Source organism: Thamnophis sirtalis, unplaced genomic scaffold, assembly GCF_051295495.1.
Source record: "Thamnophis sirtalis isolate CommonGarterSnake01/CBP01778 unplaced genomic scaffold, rThaSir2_p1.2 scaffold_2, whole genome shotgun sequence".
In the NCBI taxonomy this organism is placed as follows: domain Eukaryota; kingdom Metazoa; phylum Chordata; class Lepidosauria; order Squamata; family Natricidae; genus Thamnophis; species Thamnophis sirtalis.
In genome coordinates this window covers 53274298-53295486 of record NW_028261382.1, presented here as the reverse complement: position 1 = coordinate 53295486, position 21189 = coordinate 53274298, and the positions used below count along the sequence as shown (strand labels likewise).

Genomic DNA, 21189 nt, shown 5'->3' with positions numbered 1-21189 from the left:
CCACCCGCCAGGGCAGAGTCTGCCCGAAACGACAATTCCCAACATGCCAAGCGCGTCCAGCCTCTAGGAGGCGGGCCCGACGGTTACAAACCGACCAATGACAAGGAGGGCCAGGGGCGCGGCCAGGACCGTTGGGCGGGGCCGCGCCCTGCCATTGGCTCATTCGAGGGGGAGAGGGGCGGAGCTCCGGGAAAGCTGGCTGTCTCGCTGAGCTGCGCTGGGCGGCTGAGCTCAGAGTCTCGTCGGCATCCGCTGCGGGCACCTTTGGATAGCTCTGCGCCGCCGGGGGAGGTACGTCGAGCCGATCCGGATTGGGGATTCGGGATTCCCACCCTTGATCCGGATTAAGGGGGGGGGCTTGGGAAGAGGGTCTCCCGATTGGAGTAGGGGGGGTCTTTGTGCTGGGAAGAGGAAGAGGAGGAGGAGCTGGCTTCGTGGCAGCGGTGATCTGGGTGGGAAAGTGGGGCCGCGTTGGGATCCATTGGAGCAGAATTCGGCTGGCTGGCCGGTCTAGTAACAGGAACAGAGTTGGAAAGGGACCTCGGGAGGTCATCTAGTCCAACCCCCCTGCTCACGCAGGAGACCCGTGCTAGGGATTCGAACCGCCGATCATTACTGATCGGCAAGCTCAGCTATCTAGCCACCGAGCCCCCTAGCGGGTTCCCTGGCAAGATCGGCGGAGCTTTGCTTTGCACGGGTTTGGAGGGTTGTGTGAGCGCGTGTCCCAGGGAGGCTCTGGCGCTTCGTGGCTTGGGTGGGCACTGGGCAGGGCTAGGCAAGGCTGGTTGGTTGGGCTGTCGGTCAGCAGTGGGGATGCCCTGTGGATCCAGGCAGGGAGGCTAATGCCGAGGGTGGGATAGGATAGGAATAGAATAGAATGCAGGAATAGAATAGAAGGTAAGAGAAGAGAAGGAAAGAAGGGAAGGAGAAGGGAAGAAGGAAGAAGAGAAGGGAAGAAGGAAGGCGAAGAGAATGAGAAGGGAAGAAGGAAGAAGAATAGAATGGAAGAAGGAAGGAAGGAGGAGAGAAGAAGGAAGGAGAATAGAATATGAATATGGAATAGAATAGAATGAGAAAGGAAGAAGAAGAGGAATGGAGTGGAAGAAGGAAGGAGGAGAGAAGAATGAAGGAGAATAGAATAGAATGAGAAGGGAAGAAGAAAGGAGAATAGAATAGGAATATGGAATAGAATAGAATGAGAAAGGAAGAAGGAAGAAGAATGGAGTGGAAGAAGGAAGGAGGAGGGAAGAATGAAGAATAGAATAGAATGAGAAGGGAAGAAGGAAGGAGAATAGAATAGGAATATGGAATAGAATAGAATGAGAAAGGAAGAAGGAAGAGGAATGGAGTGGAAGAAGGAAGGAGGAGGGAAGAATGAAGAATAGAATAGAATGAGAAGGGAAGAAGGAAGGAGAATAGAATATGAATATGGAATAGAATAGAATGAGAAAGGAAGAAGAATGGAGTGGAAGAAGGAAGGAGGAGAGGAGAATGACGGAGAATAGAATAGAATGAGAAAGGAAGAAGGAAGGAGAATAGAATAGAATATGGAATGGAATAAAGGCACCCTGGAGGTCATCTAGTCCAACGGCTACACCCTCTGCCCAACCAGGAGACCCCACACTATGTTGAGACTTTGGAAAACGTGCCAGGAAGAGGAAACGGCAGAGAAGATCTCATAACAATTGAAACAGAATAATAACAACTTTATTGTCACTTTAAATGTACACTTAAATCAGCATGCATGAAAACGAGGTGTTGGTTGCATACAGCTCTCCCAAGGGGAAGGGGGCCCTGGATCAGTTTCCCGTGGCATGACATCCAATAATGAAGCGTGGAAGGGGGCATCTGCCCCCCTGGCGTAGTTAGGGGAGAATAAACAAATCCAGTTTGAAATAAATCCTGGCTTCCTTTATAGAGCCAGTTTTCTAGATTGGATGAACTCCAAACCGTAAACGTACCTTGATGGACCGGAGTCACACGGAACGCGGGAGGCCAGGTGGAGAAACCATGCCGTGTTTGGATATATATATATATATGCCGTGGGAATGTGCCTGTTCTCGCTTCTGTTTCCCTTGGGGGGCATGACAGAAATTGTGGGAACTCGGGCTAAAGTTTTGGCTGGTAGCAATGAGACCCTGAGCCTCAGGTTCTCCTCCCCTTGCGCTGTGCTCCCTCCTTCCCCAACGTGGTAGCGCCCATGTCCCATTCTCATGCCGGGTACACGGGCAGCCAATGACCGGAATGAGCTGGCCGTCTCTTTTCCCGATCCCTTCGTCCTCCGCAGTCCTGGGGAATTCTTCACCTGGGTGCGTGTTTGCAGGAGAGAAATGCCAGGGACTTCCGTAGGCACCAAGATTGCTGGGAGTGAAGTCACCGGGGCTCTGGCTTCGGTGACAAACAACTTGCGGTGTTGTTTAGCTTACTTTATTGCGATTGGTTTACTTTATTGCCATTGCACCTCGTCCAACGAAAATTAAATGCCATCTTCAGTGTAGATTACAACTATAAAAACACAAAACACAAACATCCTTCACATGCCATATAATTCAAGTTGAAAACCTCGGATGTTGCATTCGTATCGCACTAAACCGCAGAATTCAATATAATTACTGCCCTGGGATAGAAGCTGTTTCTCATCCTTGTTTTTTAACTCCCTGTACAAATGTCCTACGAGGGATGCGATGGCTCAGTGGTTAAGATGCTGAGTTTGTCGATCAGAAGTTGGGCGGTTCGAATCCCCAGCGCCGCGTCACGGAGTGAGCTCCCGTGACTTGTCCCAGCTTCTGCCAACCTAGCAGTTCGAAAGCACGTTAAAAAAATGCAAGTAGAAAAATAGGAACCACCTTTGGTGGGAAGGTAACGGCGTTCCGTGCAGCTTCAGCGTTGAGTCATGCCGGCCACACGACCACGGAGACGTCTCCGGATAGCGCTGGCTCTTCGGCTTAGAAACGGAGATGAGCAGCGCCCCTTAGAGTCGGGAACGATGAGTACCTATCCGCGAGGGGAACTCTAGGAGCCCGAGGTGGCGCAGTGGTTAAATGCAGCACTGCAGGCTACTTCAGCTGACTGCAGTTCAGCAATTCGGCTGTTCAAATCCCACTAGGCTCAAGGTTGACTCAGCCTTCCATCCTTCCGAGGTGGGTGAAATGAGGACCCAGATTGTTGGGGGGGATATGCTGACTCTGTAAACCGCTTAGAGGGGGCTGAAAGCCCTATGAAGCGGTATATAAGTCTAACTATTGCTATTTACCTATGTCCTAAGGAAGACTGAAAAGTAGAGGAATTGGGCAGGGAGGGAGGGGAATCTCATTCGTTGGCGTTAAAGAGGGGGCAAGACCCTGGCAGTTTTGGGATTAGCTTTTCCCATCCGTTGCCTTTCTGGGATAATTGATTGATGGGTTTGTTGTTTTTTCTTGCTCTGCCTGATCAGCTGGCCTTTGTTCGCTTCCAGGGCACCATCCGTTTTGACCCCAAAGTAGACCTTCGGAGGGCCGGACCTCCCTTCCTTTCTGTGCCTGGCCGGTTACTTTGGGCAGAAGGAGGAGGAGGGGGGGGGTGCCCCGACGGCGGAATCCGGCGGCAGCATGTCCGAAGAGGCACTCCTGAGCATGGACGAAGGCACGCTCCGGAAATTGGTGAGTTCCTTTCCCCGCTTGGAGACAATTGACGGTTTGCGGTGAAGCAGCCTAAAGAGAAAGCTTCTTTCTGCCCCCCTTTTTTTTCTGGCCCAATTCTCTGTTTTTGTGAGTTGTTTTGGTGGCAACTAGACGTGGCGTTTGCTTTGCTAGCTTTCCGTTCCGTCGTTATGTGGATCCGGTCCTCCCGTCGTCCTTTCGTGGATTTTCACTGGATTTCTTTGGCGGGAGGTGGGAGGAGAAGGATCATTTCCCAATTTTGAATTTGTCACATGCCGCCAGTTTGTGGGTTGTGGACAGAAGGGTGTGTGTGTGTGTGGGTTCACACGTTGCATTTAAGGCCAGGGTTTTTTGGAGGGTGGAGCCGGGGAGGAGCCTGAGTTGTTGAATAGCCCGTTGTGCCTAAGTTTACAGCAATCCCCAAAGTGAGACTTTTGAGTGATAAAGGAAAAACAGAGAAAGGAAATTAAAGAGCGGCGGAAGTCCTGAAGCTTCATCGCTGGAGGCTTTCAAGAAGAGACTGGGCTGCCCTTTGTCAGAAATGGTGTAGGGTCCCCTGCTTGGGCGTGGGGTTGGGCTAGATGACCTCCAAGGTCCCTTCCAACTCTGTTATTCTGTTACTCAGAAGTTGCGGGTGCTTCATCACCGGAGGCTTTCAAGAAGATATTAAGACTGCCATCTGTCAGAAATGGTGTAGGGCCTCCTGTTTGGGCGGGAGGCTGGACTAGATGACCTCTAAGGTCCCTTCCAACTCTGTTATTCTATTATTATTCTGTTATTCAGAAGTTGGGAGCTTCATCACCGGAGGATTTCAAGAAGATATTAGACTGCCATTTGTCAGAAATGGTATAGGGCCTCCTGTTTGGGCGGGAGGCTGGACTAGATGACCTCCAAGGTCCCTTCCAACTCTGTTATTCTGTTATTATTCTGTTATTCAGAAGTTGGGAGCTTCATCACCGGAGGCCTTCAAGAAGATATTAGACTGCCATTTGTCAGAAATGGTGTAGGGTCCCCTGCTTGGCCAGGGGGTTGGACTAGATGACCTCCAAGGTCCCTTCCAACTCTGTTATTATTCAGAAGTCGTGAGCGCTTCATCCCCGGAGGCTTTCAAGAAGAGACTGGACTGCCATTTGCCAGAAATGGTGCTTGGGCGGCGGGGGGGGGGAGGGGTTGGACTAGATGACCTACAAGGTCCCTTCCAACTCTTGTTAATCTGTAAACATTAGAAGCTTAAGGGAACGCATTCCCCTTTTGAGACCGGAACAAGGGGCGAGATTATTACCGAAGCTGCTTAATCCAATTCTGTAAACTCGCCCTCATTTACAAATTACAGGGCTACTCCTTATGAAGTTCACACCAATCCAAAAGCGAGGAACACCGTAGCATAGTAGCGGCTGTCGCTTAAAGCCTTCCTTAACCCAATTACCGAATTACCTGCTTTCTTGTATACAGGTATTTTAAGGTAACCCAACCGGCCTGCATTCATCAAACGGCGCTAATCCACAAATAACTAATCCCTGATTACAACCAACTTCTGCTTACTCAAAGCAGCTTCTGGTCACGATTTTTGTCCCCGTTTTAGAAAAAAATAGAAAAATGCAGAGGGTCTGCCTGGAGGGGGGGTGTCCGAGCCAGGTAGGGAAGCCCCTTCCCCCCGCTTGCCACCTCGAATGGCGCTTCCTTTGAGATCCCCATCTTCGTTTCGCAAGCTTCCTTTCCCGGGTTTATTATATTTTGACGGCAGCCCTTCAGTGACGCATCTTTGGAGTTCGTGCGAGTTGCCGCCCGCTCTCAGGTCCCCGTAGTCGTACACAGACTTTGCAACTCCTTCTTACCACGAGGTTTTGAAACTCCTTCTTTACGTAACGCTTCAATGTCCAAATCCTGTGTTGGGTGAGAAACGGCCCGAGTCCGGTGGCTTTCGGCAGAATCGCTTCCGTAGATCTGTTACTCCAATTCTTGGCCTCTGTCGGTGGGAAGGACTCACCCAATTGCTCCTTTGCTCACCCCGCCAGCAGGGAAATAAACTACCCACCCAAGGGTTGTCTGGTGCCTTAGCTTTCATGCCAGTTCATGCCCGTTTCACGCAAAGGGCTATATAAGGTTTGAAGTTGGCTTAGCACGTTGTGTAAACTTCGCCGTTGCGGCTTAGAAACTGGCTTAGAAGAGACTTCTCCCACCTGGATGGCCTCCGGGTTGTGCGGTTTCCCATTCCCAGAGTTGTCAACTCCGGCCTTAATAAGTTGCGGAATGAAAGAGGCGAAGGTGTGGTTGTGTGAAACTTGACGAGATGGGAACTCAGCCACTGTGACGTCTCTAATTGACGGGTGTCATTCCTCCCCGATGGCTGTGTTACCGATTTCACTAAACGGCGGCGGTTTCGCTTCAAAACCGCGCCAAGGACGGCATCTCAAAACACGACAAAGGTTTCGCTCGGCGACGGAAATCTTGGGCTCGGTTCTAGTGGTAAACTACAAAGGTGTCGTTAGGTAGAGAGAGCCGAAATCCCCCCTTCCTTCCCAGCCCAACCCCAATATAAATTTTTGCTTGGTTGGGAGCCGTTTTTCTTCCAAGCCAGAGTGAGTTGGCCTTCTCTCTCTCTCTCTCGCTCTCTCTGGGATTCACCTGGCCCGTCGGCAGCCAGAGAGAAGGCAGCACTGCCTGCCTGCCGCACACAAGGGCCCTTTGTGCTCCGTGGTAGGGATTCCTGACTGCTTGCGCGGTGGTGGGGAGGAGCGCCAAGGCCCTGCCCTGCCTGGAAGGGGGAAGAGAGAGCCTTGTTCAGACCTGAATCCCGTTGGCACTCACCTCTGCCAGTTGAGGCATCACCCACCAGGGAGGTTTTGGCAGGCAGGAGGCTACATCGAGTTCTTGCTCAAAAGGACCGGTTCTGTGGGCGTGGCTGGGTTGCCGTGGCAGGGGGAAGGATACTGCAAAATCTCCATTCCCTCCGTACTCCTGGGGAAGTTTTAGTTTAGTTTAGTTACAGTAATCCAGTCTTGAGGTGACGATGGCGTGAGTGACCATTCGAAGGGCCTCCCGGTCCAGGTAGGGCCGCAACGGGTGCACCAGGCGAACCTGGGCAAAAGCCGCCCTGGTCACAGCTGACAGATGGTGTTCTAACGTCAGCTGCGGGTCCAGGAGGACACCCAAATTGCGGGCCCTCTCTGAGGGGTGTATAATTTCACCCCCTAGGCTAAGAGGTGGAATGTCTGGACTATCCTTGGGAGGCAACATCAATAGCCACTCGGTCTTGTCTGGATCGAGTGCAAGCTTGTTCTCCAGAACCTGTCAGAACCCGCTGAATTTCACCCCTGGTCGGGAAGAGGGTCCCTGTCCTTTATTTTTTTTTAAATTTTATTTTATCAATTTCATATATACATTCACAATTATATGATCTCATAACTGTTAATAATATGTATTTATAACAATTTTTCCCTACTGTTGACAATATACTTGAAGATTGCTTTTTTATCATCCCATAGATCCATCTTATCTTACAACGGTCCTACTTCTTCTTCCCTCCCTCCCTCTTTCCTTCCCTCGTTTCTTCTCTCCTACTCCCCTTCCTTCCCTCCCTCCTTCTCTCCTTCCCTCCTTTCTTTTCTCCTTCTCTCCTTCCTTTCCCCTTCCTTTCCTCCTTCCTTCCCCCTTCCTTCTCTCCTACATTCCCTCCTTCCTTCCCTCCTTCCTTCCCTCCTTTCTTCTCTCCTTCCTTCCCTCCTTCCTTCCTTCCTTCCCTCCTTTCTTCTCTCCTTCCTTCCTTCCTTCCTTCCCTCCTTGCTTCCCTCCCTCCTTCCCTCCCTCCTTCCCACCCCCCTTTCTTCTCTTTCTTCTCTCCTTCCTTCCTTTCTCCTCTCCTTTCCCTTCTCTCCTTCCCCTTCCTCCCCTTTACCCTTCCCCTCTTCTTCCCATTCCTCCCCTCTTTCCTACTCTGTCCTTTAACTTAGGGGTCACCAACCTTTCGGACCTCAGGAACCATTAAATTCATAATTTTAAATTCAGCGGACCACTAATATGATCCACCTAATGACTGGCTGGGGTGGCTGTGGCTGGATGGGGGTCATGTGACTGGGTGGGCGTGGCCAACTCGGTGTCACTCAGGTCGAGAGATGCTTCACTAGCCTCTACTCACCCCTCTCCTGCCAGCCACTCCTCGCCTGCCCACCCAGGGTCCTTAGGGCCCCCAACAGGAAGCAGTTGCTGGAGCTAAGCAGCCCCCAGGAGGAAGAGTTGGCAAAACAGCTCGGTTCAAATTGGATCTGGCCGAGAAGGAGGCTCAGCAGAAGCACCTCACTGAGGACTAGGAGCATAGTTTCCAAGCAGAAGGAAGACCTGTGGGAGTGCAAGGCCAGGTGCCGGCGCCTGGAGGCTCAGCAGGCTGAGATGGTCAGCCAGTTCCAGGCCAGGATGCAGCCCCACTGGAACGAGGCCCTCCGGCTCTTCCCTCCAGCCTTTGCCCAAAGCCCCCCACCAGGAGGACAAAGCAGACCCCAAGTCAGAATTTCTGCCTCCCTCCGACCCCCACAAAAAGACCCCCAAGGGGGAGACTCTCTGCAGCAACACAAGCATTCATTGCACGTATCCATCCCAGGAGCCACAGTTTGAGGACCCCTGATTTAGTGCAATACAAAAATGCAAAAATCTTTCCTGCGGACCACCAAAATTTTCTCACGGACCACTAGAATAGAATAGAATAGAATAGAACAAACAAAGAATAAAATAAGAATTAGAATGGAATGGAATGGAATAGAATAGAATAGAATGAAGAATAAAATAGAATAGAATAAACAGAAAGCACAATAAGATTTAGAATAGAATAGAGTAAATGGAATAGATAGGAGAATAAAATAGAATGAAGAATAGAATAGAATAAACAGAAAGGATAGAATGAGAGTTAGAATAGAATGAAGAATAGAGTAAATAGAATAGAGTAGAATGAATAAAATGGAACAGAATAGAATGAAGAATAGAATAGAATAGAATAGGAATTCTTTATTGGCCAAGTGTGATTGGACACACAAGGAATTTGCCTCAACCGCATATTAAGCTCACAGTGTACATTCAAGCCACAAGTGATGAGTCATGCTCATCATCATCATCATGATAAAACACAATACTCATTAAGTCATAAGCTACAGCCCTGAACAATAAATAGTTCTGGGATACTGAAAAAGCAACCAGCATAAAGCATAGAAGGATACGAACTAATACAAGCAATATAAATCATACGGTACAATCAAGACAGGGATGGCCTTAAGAAGAGAAGGAAATAGGGAATAGGAAAAATGAGAAGGATATTATTATTATTATTATTATTATTATCATCATCATCAATAATATCAATAATAATAATACAGCTCTACTAGGTTGTTTGATAGTGTTAGATAGATAGATGTTTATAGATGATAGATAGAAGGTAGGTAGGTAGGTAGGTAGGTAGGTAGATAGATAGATAGATAGATATAGATAGATAGATAGATAGATAGATAGATAGATAGATAGATAGATAGATGATAGATAGATGTTGATAGATAGATGTTGATAGATAGATGTTGATAGATAGATGTTGATAGATAGATGTTGATAGATAGATGTTGATAGATAGAGATAGATAGATAGATAGATAGATGTTGATAGATAATTAGATAGATGTTGATAGATAGATAGATAGAAGATAGATAGATAGATAGATAGATAGATGATAGATAGATAGATAGATGATAGATAGAAGATAGATAGATAGATAGAAGATAGATAGATAGATGATAGATAGAAGATAGATAGATAGAAGATAGATAGATAGATGATAGATAGATGTTGATAGATAGATGTAGATAGATAGATAGATAGATAGATAGATAGATAGATAGATAGATAGATAGATAGATAGATAGATAGATAGATAGATGTTGATAGATGATAGATAGATGATAGATAGATAGATAGATAGATAGATTAGATGTTGATAGATAGATAGATGTTGATAGATGATAGATAGAAGATAGATAGATAGATTAGATAGATAATAGATAGATAGATAGATGATAGATAGATAGATAGATAGATACTGTAGATACTATAGATAGATAGATGATAGATAGACAGATAGATAGATGATAGATAGATAGATAGATAGATAGATAGATAGATAGATAGATAGATTAACAGAGTTGGAAGGGGCCTTGTAGGTCATCTAGTCCAACCCCCTGCCCAAGCAGGAGACCCTCCACCCACCATGTTGTGGGAAGGAGTTCTTCAGCAGAGTGACGGCAGGGGGAGAAAAACCGCCTCTGTGTCTGGTTGTCTTGGCATGCAATGCCTCATAGTGTCGGAACGGACAACGTCCAGGATATGAAAGGGGTCGGAGTAGATATTTTCACATCTCTCTTTCTCTGACAGCCGCTTTCCTTTTTTTCTGTTTCTGGAACACGAATTAGTTCCACCCTTTTCCTGGCTGCGGCTACAAGGGAATTAGTCCATATAAGGAGAAACTCTCTGTCCTTTTAGGTTGTTTTGTTCCTTCTCTTTCTCTCCCCCTCCCCTCCTCCTCCTCCTCCAACTGGCTTTCCCTCCCTCCTTCCTTTCCCCCCCTTTCCTTGTTTGCATTTCTCGTTCCCTTCTTTTTGGCACCCCCCTCCTCCCCCCCCCCAGAAGACCCCCACCGGTTCATTTTTCGGACTGTTAGGAAGTTTCTCCTTCCTTCCCATGTCGCGCTTCTCTCCTCGATCGGTTTCCATCCGTCATTTCCTGTCTCGCTTTCCGGTGCTTCGGAGAATGATTGAGTTGGAAGGGGCCCTGGAGGTCTTCTAGCCCAACCCCCTGTTCAGGCAGGAAGTTGATCAGTGATGGGGAACCTTTTTGCCTTCACGGGCCCACACCGATAATGCAATGCGTGCGCGACACCAGCCCACCCCAAAAATCCCTTTTATTAATTGACGGTGAATTCTGCTCATTCGCCTCCAGCAAAGTCTTTCGAGGGAGGATTTACGGTCACAGACCTTATCTGGCTTGGAGAGCTGCCAGGCCAATCTGCAAAATTTGGCAAGGAGTCTCGGAGAGTCACGAACCAATGAAGCGAACTAATGGTCTCCCGCAAATTCCACTCTCCTTTCGCTCCTCTTCTATTTCCTCTGGGAGGGGCCATTCACCGTCCACCAGTGGCCTTACTCCCAAGTCAACCCCTGTTCTTTAGCTGTTCCCTTCGTCCGACAACTCACACTTGGAACAGGCTCCAGCTGTTCTTCTGCCTCACTGATGTCTGATTCCGAAGGCAGCTGATAACTGGCATACGACCTCTGGCCCCCTCTCTGCCTCCGACACAGAGCCCTCATTCAGAGCCTTCCCCAGACTCCAGGACTGGCCCAGGTTCCTCCCCAACCTCCTCTCTCTCTGAATCTGCTGGCGGGCCACAACAGATGCCACTGATTTCGCTCAGCACATCTGGAAAGCTCCGTTTATTAAACCAGCACACCTTCCTGCTGCCTAATAACCCCTCTGAAACATTTGTCGTTCACAGCTACAAATTGCGTTCCCAGCCCTGCCTGTCTCCGTCAGCCTGTGATGGCTCACAGGGGTGAAGGGAGGGTGAGCTTGTCCGCGGCTTCCCCCAGGCTGGTTGTCCACTTTCCCTAGAATTCAGAGCCCCAAGGCGCCCCGTGATCTCTGCCGAGCATGATGGGGGGCCGGTGCTTCTGCCTGCCGGTTGGCGCCTCCGCAGAACCAGGAATGTCGGAGGACAATAGCTCAACTCTTCTTTCCCAACCTTCTCCCTCCTGTGTGTGGGCTTTGTACATCGGTCAAATGCGTGGTTCTTGACTTACGACAGCAACGGAGGCCAAAATTTGATTTGCAATTTGGCAGTTCGAATCTCACCCGGCTCCAGGTTGACTCAGCCTCCCGTCCTTCCGAGGTGGGTCAAATGAGGACCCAGATTGTTGGGGTTTTGCAAGAGGCTGACTCTGTAAACCACTTAGAGAGGGCTGTAAAAGCATTATGAAGTGGTATATAAGTTTGCTATTGCTATTTCTCTCCTTCCTTCCTTCCTTCCTTCCTTCCTTCCTTCCTTCCTTCCTTCCTTCCTTCCTTCCTTCCTTCCTCTGCAGTAGTTAGAAAGCAGTATTGCAGGCTAACTCTGCCGACTGCCAGGAGTTCGATCCTGACCAGCTCAAGGTGGACTCAGCCTTCCATCCTTCCGAGGTGGGTCAAATGAGGACCGAGATTGTTGGGGGGCAAGAGGCTGACTCTGTAAACCGCTTCAAGAGGGCTGGAAAGGACTGCGAAGAGGTATATAAATCTGCTATTGCTATTTCTCCTTCCTTCCTTCCTTCCTTCCTTCCTTCCTTCCTTCCTTTCTCTGCAGTAATTAGAAAGCAGTATTGCAGGCTAACTCTGCCGACTGCCAGGAGTTCGATCCTGACCGGCTCAAGGTCGACTCAGCCTTCCATCCTTCCAAGGTGGGTAAAATGAGGAGGCCCAGATTGTTGGGGGGCCAAGAGGCTGACTCTGTCAACCGCTTCGAGAGGGCCGCAAAGCAGGATATAAGTCTTAAGTACTGTTGCTATTATGGCAAGGCGTCTCTTAAGCGAGTTTGGCCCCGTGTTACGACCTTTCTTGCCACCCCTGCTGAGCGAACCGCTGCAGTTGCGAAGTTAGTTCGCGCGCTTGTTAAGTGGAGCCGGGCTTCCCAGTTTGATTTTGCTGGGTAGCAGGTCACAAAAAACGGATCGTGTGACAAACACCGCCCCCCCCCCGTCTTCCCCCTCCCCGCCAGGGATACCGCCACCGCCATAAATACCAGTCAGTTTCCAAGCACCTGAATTCGGATCCCGGTGACTCTGGGGACGCTGCCACGGCCGTACGTGATGGAGGACGGGGCGAAGTCCGTTTTCAGTGCTGTTGTAACTTTGGAGGGTCATTAAATGAACTGTAGGCCGAGGGCTACCTGTGCACATGTACACACACACACACACACTGCTTCCTGCCTCCACGGAGCGTAATTTAATCTGTTCACTGAAGCCAGTCGGAGAGTTTTAGGAGCAGGCATCTTCCTTGCAGGATGATTACAGAGGTAGCCGTATCCCTCGGCTGAAGTTGCGGAGAGTTTTGGGCTGTAGCCGAGATGGCGAGGGATGGGGACGGTTGCGTGCATGAGCCACTAAGCCTGCGGAGAGCACAAGGGCTTGGCCCGGAGGGACAAGGGCCACTTTGTGCAAACCTCACACTGCGCCCATTGTGTGTCTGGCCCCGGGGGTGGCCGAAGAGAGGCCCGGGAATGCCTGTCCTAGGCGGGGTGGGTTGCCTCCGCAATGCCCTTGACCTGTCCCTGAATGACCCCCCCCCCTCTCTTCCCTTCCCACATAGCTGGAAGCAACCCTGGACTTGGCCGAGCGCAGGCAGATCCGTTCGGCCATCCGGGAGCTGCGCCGGCAGGAGCTGGAGCGCGATGAGGAGGCGCTGGCGTCGAAGCGCTTCCGGACGGAACGGCAGGAGAACAAGGAGAACCGGCTGAGGTGAGTTTGGGGGCCCCGCTTCCCTCTGCACCCCACTTTTCTGGCATTGACACCCTCCCGGGCCAACCTCCCCAAAGCGTTTTTTTTTAATTTCCTGGCTCAATGAATTTACAAGCAGTCCTCGACCGAACGGCCGCCGTTGAGCCCGAGGTTTGGGTTGTGCTGAGCGAGACGGCCGTCCCGCGAGTCCCGTCCCGGTTTTATGACCTTTCTCGCCACCGCCGTTAAGGGAATCTCAGCAGTTGTTAAATGAGTCATATGGTTGTTAAGGGAAACTGGCTTTCCCCCGTTGATTTTCCTTGGCAAAAAGGGTATCATCACAGGACCCCGGGACACTGGGAGGGTCATAAACGAGTCAGTGGCCAAACATCCCAATTTTGATCACATGGGGACTCTGTGACGGTCATAAGCGTGGGAGGCAGTCCTAGGTCACTCTTTTCAGTGATGGGGTAACTTTGAATGGTCACTAAACAAACTGTTGTAAGTCTAAAGTCGAAGACTTTCCTGTATACCCATTTCACTACCCAGGGGGGGCCCTTTGCTTCTCACTTGCCACCTCATTCATACACACACACACACACACACACACACAAACACACACACACACACATACACACCACACACACAGTATGTATGTATATATGTGTGTATGTGCCTATGTATGTATGTGTGTATATATATATGTGTGTGTGTGTGTGAAACTGTGTGTATATATATATGTATATCTGTGTATGTGTGTGCATATGTGTGTATGTATGTGTGTACATATCTGTGTGTATATGTGTGTGTGTGTGTATATGTGTGTTTGTGTGTGTCTGTGTGTATATCTGTGTGTATGTGTATGTATGTGTGTATATATCTGTGTTTATGTGTGTGTGTATATATCTGTGTGTGTGTGTGTATATATGTGTGTGTATCTGTGTATATATATGTGTGTGTATATATATGTGTGTGTGTATGTGTGTACATATTTGTGTGTGTATGTATGTGTGTATATGTTTGTGTCTATATATATATATATGTTTGTGTGTTTATATATATATATGTGTGTGTGTGGTGTGTGGTGTGTGTGTGTGTGTATATATATATATATATATATGTTATATTTATGCTGATAAATAAATAAAGGGAGACTAGTATAGATCTATTTCAAGCTATTTAGCTCTCATCAGCTAGCCATACCCATGTTTGGGAATCGAACCTGTGCTCCATTGCCTCCCAGGCAGGGAGTTAACCATTTGAGCTACAGAGAACGACTCCTTATCAGCCAGCCAGGGTGGGAGGTATATACTTAAAGTCACAACCCCTGGTATGCCCAAGTATGGGAGGAAGGTCACACTTCCACTCTCTGTCATTAGGCTCGTCACAAGAGACCATCCAGACAGAAACCCAATATTTTTTTACTGTTGCCTTTTTGTTACATTTGTTATATTTATGCTGATAAATAAATAAAGGGAGACTAGTATAGATCTATTTCAAGCTATTTAGCTCTCATCAGCTAGGGAGGTATAAATAACTTATTTATCAGCATAAATATAACATAGCAGCTGCCTGGCAACCCCCCTCTTCAGCTGGGCACAGCGCCGCTCACCAACCTAGCGGTATCCCAAAGGCACCAAGCAGCGCAATCACCTTTGCCTCCCCCCCCCAGTTCCCGCGGTTTGGCACCTTTGGGATACCGCTAGGTTGGTGAGTGGCGCTCTACCTGGCTGGCGGTGGGGGGGTTGTCCAAGGGGCTTACTTGCGGGGGGGAGGGGCTTATATTTTTGCCCACCAGAAAAATGTGGCATGGCCTTATCATCAGGACATGTCGTATTTTCGGGGAAACATGGTATGTGTATGTATATATGTGTGTGACTGTGTGTATGTGTAGTAGGTTGCACATATGTGCTAACTATCTCCCGTGTAAGTAAGACAGAGTCTTATTTTCTTTTGAGCCTCAAAATAAGCACTTGGGATCTAACTCCTGGCAGTTGGCACCACCATGGCCCTTCCTATCTTCCTTCCTATCTTCCTTCCTTCTTTCCTATCTTCCTTCCTTCCTTCTTTCCTTCCTTCCTATCTTCCTTCCTTCTTTCCTTCCTTCCTATCTTCCTTCCTTCCTCATTATCCATGCATAAGTGCTGTGTGAACAACATGTTGTCTGGGTCAATGTATGTACACATAATATTAATATTAGTATTTAATAAATTTATAGGCTGCCCAATCCCGAAGGACTCCGGGCGGCTTACAGAAAATACATTAAAAAAAAAAGAATTAAAGAATTAAAAAAATATATCCGTTTGTCTTTAACGTGCATGAACGCTTAGTCAACAGGGTATTATTATCGGCCTCCTTATACACCGTCGTAATTTTTGATTTCTAATTTCTACCTCGATTGTCTGTTGAGAAAACAAATCCCAGAGTATACATCTCAAAATGTATTCCGTATCTTCTTTATCCTTTTATCTTTAATGTCAACCTATCCATCGCTCCTCCCGTCCCTTTGACCTGTCCACAAAAGCCGGGGCATTTGTGGCTGATCCGAGAAAGCCCAGCCCCTCCCTCCCTCCCCCCATCTTGGGCGCCCCACAAGGGGCTGCGACCCCACCCAAATGTCTGCTTTTCCAGCAGACCCTGGGCCGCCGCCTTCTCACTGCCTCCTGCCGCCGGATCCTTCTCCCCGGAGCGCAAGAGCTCCCTTCCCCTGGGAGAGGCAGCCCAGGCCACGCCAGGCAAGGCGAAGGATTTGGGGCGCCTTCCCGAGCGATGCTCCCCTCCACCCTTTGGTCCCTTCAGGTCCTGGCAGCAAGAAGAGGAGCAGCGGCAGCAGAAGTCTCTGGACGCCCTTTCGCGAAAGCTGGAGAACATCCAGGAGGTGGAGGAGCTGACTGCCTTGGTAGGTCCCTGCTGAACAGGGCCGTAGCTCTCCGGAGAGGCCCTTCCTGACCCCAGAGGAGCCCAGAGGGGCACTTCCACGTTCCAGTGGGAGCTCAAAGGGTCATTGACACAGAGCTGCTCGCGTGGGACCGTGCCCTGTCCTCCCGCCAATCAACCAAGCCAGAAATTCTGCTGTCAAGCGTTACGAAGCGGCATATACCGTATTTTTCGGAGTATAAGACGCACCTTTTTCCCTCAAAAAAGAGGCTGAAAATCTGGGTGCGTCTTATACACCGAATACAGCATTTTTTGCCTCTCGAAGCCCTGCCCCCTTCACCAAAATGGCCGTGCAGAGCCTTTAGGAGTCTTCCACAGTGCTCCTGGGGGCTGGGGAGGGCAGAAATGAGCGAAAAACGGGCCGTTTTGGGGAGGTCTGCAGAGTGCAAAAACTTTTTTTTTTTAATTTGCCTCTTCAAAAGTTTGGTGCGTCTTATACTCTGAAAAATACGGTAAGTCTAAGTGGTTAGAGTACACCACCGCAGGCTATTTCTGCTGTCTGCCGGCTGCCTGCAATTTAGCAGCTCAAATTTCACCAGGCTCAAGGTGGATTCAGCCTTCACTTAGCACTTAGACTTGTATACCGCTTTATAATGCTTTATAGCTCCTCTCTCTAAGTGGTTTACAGAATCAGCCTCTTGCCCCCCAACGATCTGGGTCCTCATTTGAGCCACCTCGGAAGGACGGAGGCCTGAGTCAACCTGGAGCCGGTGGGACTTGAACTGCCAAACTGCTCGCAATCAGCAGTCAGCAGAAGTAGCCTGCAGTACTGCACACTAATCGCTGCACCAACACGGCTCATCCTTCCGAGGTCGGAAAAATGAGGAACCAGATTGTTGGGGGCAAGAAGCTGATTCTGTAAACTGCTTAGAGAGGGCTGGAAAGCAGCATATGTCTGTGCTAGTGGTAAGTGGGGAGGGAGGGAGGGAGGAAGATAGGGAGGGATGAAGGAAGGAAGGAAGATAGGGAGAGAGGAAGGAAATAGGGAGGGAGGGAGGAAGATACGGAAGGAGGGAGGAAGGAAGATATGGAGGGAGGGAAGAAGGAAGATAGGAAGGAAGATAGGGAGGGAGGGAGGAAGATAGGAAGGAAGGGAAGAAGGAAGATAGGAAGGAAGATAGGGAGGGAGGGAGGGAGATAGGAAGGAAGGGAAGAAGGAAGGAAGATAGGGAGGGAGGAAGGAAGATAGGAAGGAAGGAAGGGAAGGAAGATAGGAAGATAGGGAGGAAGGAAGATAGGAAGATAGGAAGGAAGGAAGGGCCATGGTGGTCCAGTAGTTAGAATGCAGCATTGCAGGCTAACTGCCCACAGCCAGGAGATCCTGACCAGCTCAAGGTTGACTCAGACTTCTGTCCTTCTGAGGTTGGTAAAATGAGGACCCAGATTTTTCGGGGGGGGGGGCGCAAGAGGCTGACTCTATAAACTGCTTAGAGAGGGCTGGAAAGTCTATAAATCTAAGTGCTATTGTTATTTTCCACCAAGAAAATTGCTTGCATTTGCACTCCAGCCGATGGGTCTGGGCTCTCTGGGTGGCCTCCCTTCCGCGCATGGGCCACAAAGGGGGAAATGATCCCTTTGAACCTTTCCTGACTCTGCTTCCCTTCTCAGCTGCGAGGAACCAGCGAGTACGAGGAACGTAAACTCATCCGGGCTGCTATCCGCCAGCTGCGCGCGGAAGAAATTGAAGGTACCAGACCCAGCAGGGCTGTTGTTGTGGCCCGCCAGTGGCCAGATGATCTGGCAGTGGAGTCGAACAGTGAGGAGGGTTGGGGAGGAACCTGGGCCAGTCCTGGAGTCTGGGGAAGGCTCTGAGGAGGGCTCTGTGTCGGGGGCAGAGAGGGGGCCAGGGCCGTCTGACAGTTATCAGCTGCCTTCGGAGTCGGACATCAGTGAGGCAGAAGAACAGCTGGAGCCTGTTCCCAGTGTGCGCATGCTCAGTGCTGCCAGACGAAGGGAAGAGCTAAAGAACAGGGGTCGACTTGGGAGTAAGGCCACAGGAGGACGGTGAATGGCCCCTCCCAGAGGGAATAAAAGAGGAACGAAAGGGGAGTGGAGTTTGCAGGAGGCAATTAGTTTGCTTAATTGGCTCCTGACTCTCCGAGACCCCTTGTCAAGTTTTGCAGATCTCGGCCTGGCAGCTCTCCAAGCCAGATAAGGTCTGTGACCGTAAATCCTCCCTTGAAAGACTTTGCTGGATGTGAAGGAGCAGAACTCACAGTCAATTAATAAAAGGGATTTTTGTCGGGACAAGAAGTTTGCTTTAGGCTCTCGGGAAGCCTCGGTCAGAACAGGTCGTCTCCAGAGGTTTGGGGTGTGTGTGTGTATTGTAATCTTCCAGGAAGCGGTGGAGGGTGGAGAGGGATCACTGCGTCCTTTCATCACCGCCATCTTCCAAACAAGGCTCCCTAAATCAGGGGTCCCCAACTGGAGGCCAGAAATGAGCCCCGGAATGCCAGCAATCATGCCACACCAACGAGCAAAGTCCCATCCGTGGGATGGAGGCACCACGTGAAACCACATCCCTTCCGATCCGTGGAAAAACATCTCTCCACGGAACTGAACCCCGGTGCCCCAAAGTTGAGGGCCGTTGCTCTTAACGATGGTCTCCTGTTTGAAACGGCTCTTTTTCCTTTCCCTCAAGCTGCAAAGTTGGCGGGGAAAGCTTTCCATCACCGGAGGGCCACCGAAACGGCTCGGGCGTCCAAGGAGCAAGATGAAAATGCTGCAGGGGACAGAAAGGCCCAGGTAAGCAACAGCCCTTAGACTTATATACTGCTTCACTATGCTTTTCCAGCCCTCTCTACGGCCCCATGGACAACGTTCCTCCAGGCCTTCATGTCCTCTCCCATCCTCTGGAGTCCATTGAAGCTCACGCCGGCTGCTTTGGGGAATCCATCCAGCCACCTCCTTCTCTGCCGTCCCCTTCTTCTTCTTTTGCCCTCCATCGTTCCCAGCATGAGGCTCTTCTCCAGGGAGTCCTTCCTCCTTCTCATTAGGTGGCCAAAGTCTTTGAGTTTCCTCTTCAGGATCTGGCCTTCTAAAGAGCAGCCAGGGTGGATCTCCTCTAGGACTGACCGGTTGGATGGCCTTGCAGTCCAAGGGACTCAATGCAGGAGTCTTCTTCTCCAGCACCAGAGCTCAAAGGCCTCCATTCTTTGGCGTTCATCCTTCCTTATGGTCCAGCTTTCATAGCCATCCATTGCAACTGGGAAAACCATAAGCCTTGGCTATGCGCACTTTTGTTGGCAGGGTGATCTCTCTGCTTTTTAGGATGCTGCCTAGATTGGCCATCGCTTTCCTCCCCAGGAGCAAAATCCCCTTTTGATTCCTTGGCTGCCGTCCCCATCTGATCTTGGAACCCAGGAAAATAAAAACGGTCACTCCCTCCATTTCTTCCCTATCCTTTTGCCAGGGATTGAGACTTCCCCATTTTCCCCACCAGAGGGCAGCATTTTTCCTAGTTGATGGTCCTTTCTGCTAATCTGGCTATTGCCGGGGGTGGGGGGGGGAATTAATGGCTTTAATATTAACGGGGAAGCTGGGATCGCTTAACAACGGACATTTCGGGCTCGACGGCAGCCGTGAGTCGAGGACCATCTATCATACGGCTTCCCAGCATTTGCCAGCAGACTCTGCGTGCGCTTAGGGGTTTTGCTGAACGGATCTTGGGGGTGGGGGGCGTTGAGAGTTTATTTTCCTTTCGGTTTCCTCCAGGGGCAAAAGCGAGCAGGGCAGGAACTGATTGAAAACCAGGTCCAGGAGCAGCCGGATCCCAAGGTGGCCGATGGTCCAGGTGAGGCCAGGATGAAGATCCCTGCAGGGGACACCTGGGGTGGGCTGGGGGTGGGGGGTGAGGCTTGGCACTGAGCCCAGCCTGTTGGCATGTAGATTGGATCGAGGCGATAAAGCTGGAGCCTGCGGAAGCCTAGAGTTATATACTGCTGGCGGGGATTGTTCCGACCGTGGCTTCCTCAGCAGCATGAAGCCGAGTCGTCACCCCGATAAACCCCTTTTATTGAATTGGCCGTGAATTCCTCTCCAGAAAAGTCTTTCCTCTCCCGCAGTCTTTCGAGATAGTTCACAATTATCGACCTGGAGAGTGGCCAGGCCGATATCTTTCAGACGCCGCAATACTTGGAATGAACTTAGTGTCTCCTGCAAGCTCCACTCCCTTTTCGCTCCTCTTTTATTTCCTCTGGGAGGGGCCATTCACCGTCCACCTGCGGCCTTACTCCCAAGTCGACCCCTGTTCTTTAGCTGTTCCCTTCCTCTGCGGATGCGCACACTGGGAACAGGCTCCAGCTGTTCTTCTGCCTCACTGATGTCTGAAGGCAGCTGATAACTGTCCGACGGCTCTGGCCCCTCTCTGCCTCCGACACAGAGCCTTCCAGAGACTCCAGGGCTGGCCCATGTTTCCTCCCCAACTCCTCCGCTCTCCGAATGTGTTGTCGGCACCGCTGGCGGCTGGTGGGCCACAACAGGTGCCACTAATTTAGTTCAGCACACATGTTAAGCTCCCGAGTTTATAAAACCAGCACACATCATCCCTGGCCGGCCGTAACAGGGATGATGGGAGTTGTGGGGCCCCACAACGCTTGGCTGCTCCTTCTGATTGAGGTGGGCTTTCTCAAGCTCCTTCCTCCCCCTACAGAACCACCTCTGGGGACCGTCCTGCTCCTGGAAGCCGTCCCCAGCCACCCGTTTTCCAAGCCGGCGCCTTTCCCAGACAGCGAGGCGAGCGGTGAAGACCCTGGGCCAAATTCCCATGAGCAAGATTCCAGTCCCGAACCACAGCCGCCTTCGGAGGAGGAGGAGGAGGAGGAGGAAGAAGAAGCTGGAGGCCTGGCGCCCCCCAAAGTCCAGGAGGGGCTGACCTCCTCCGAAGGGGAAGCCGCCTCTCAAACCAGGGAAGAGGAGCAGCGGGAGAGTGGCAGCGTCGCGGGGGACGCCCCCCAAAAAGAAGAGTCTCTCCTGAGCCAGAAGAGAGAGGTATGGTGGGAAAATCCCGGTTGGCTGCGAATTGGGTTTTGGGGGGGGGCATCCCCTGCAGGAATGGACTCCTGCACCTGACAGACAAACACTCCTCTTCTGTTGAATGGGGAAGAGTAGGAGAGTTACTTGGA

At 50.3% G+C, this 21189-nt stretch overlaps 1 protein-coding gene across 1 annotated transcript in view; it reads left to right on the top strand.

Moving 5' to 3' along the window:
- The first annotated feature begins 215 nt into the window (after positions 1 to 215).
- Positions 216 to 21189, top strand: part of SMTN (smoothelin) — a 63729-nt gene continuing 42755 nt past the window's right edge. Inside the window, exons 1-8 of the mRNA XM_087705560.1 lie at positions 216 to 291; positions 3455 to 3638; positions 13002 to 13150; positions 15929 to 16028; positions 17675 to 17753; positions 18708 to 18811; positions 19781 to 19859; positions 20718 to 21055. Of these exons, the coding sequence (XP_087561686.1) occupies positions 3588 to 3638; positions 13002 to 13150; positions 15929 to 16028; positions 17675 to 17753; positions 18708 to 18811; positions 19781 to 19859; positions 20718 to 21055 (900 nt within the window). The 5' untranslated portion in view covers positions 216 to 291; positions 3455 to 3587. The remainder of the gene's footprint in view (positions 292 to 3454; positions 3639 to 13001; positions 13151 to 15928; positions 16029 to 17674; positions 17754 to 18707; positions 18812 to 19780; positions 19860 to 20717; positions 21056 to 21189) is intronic.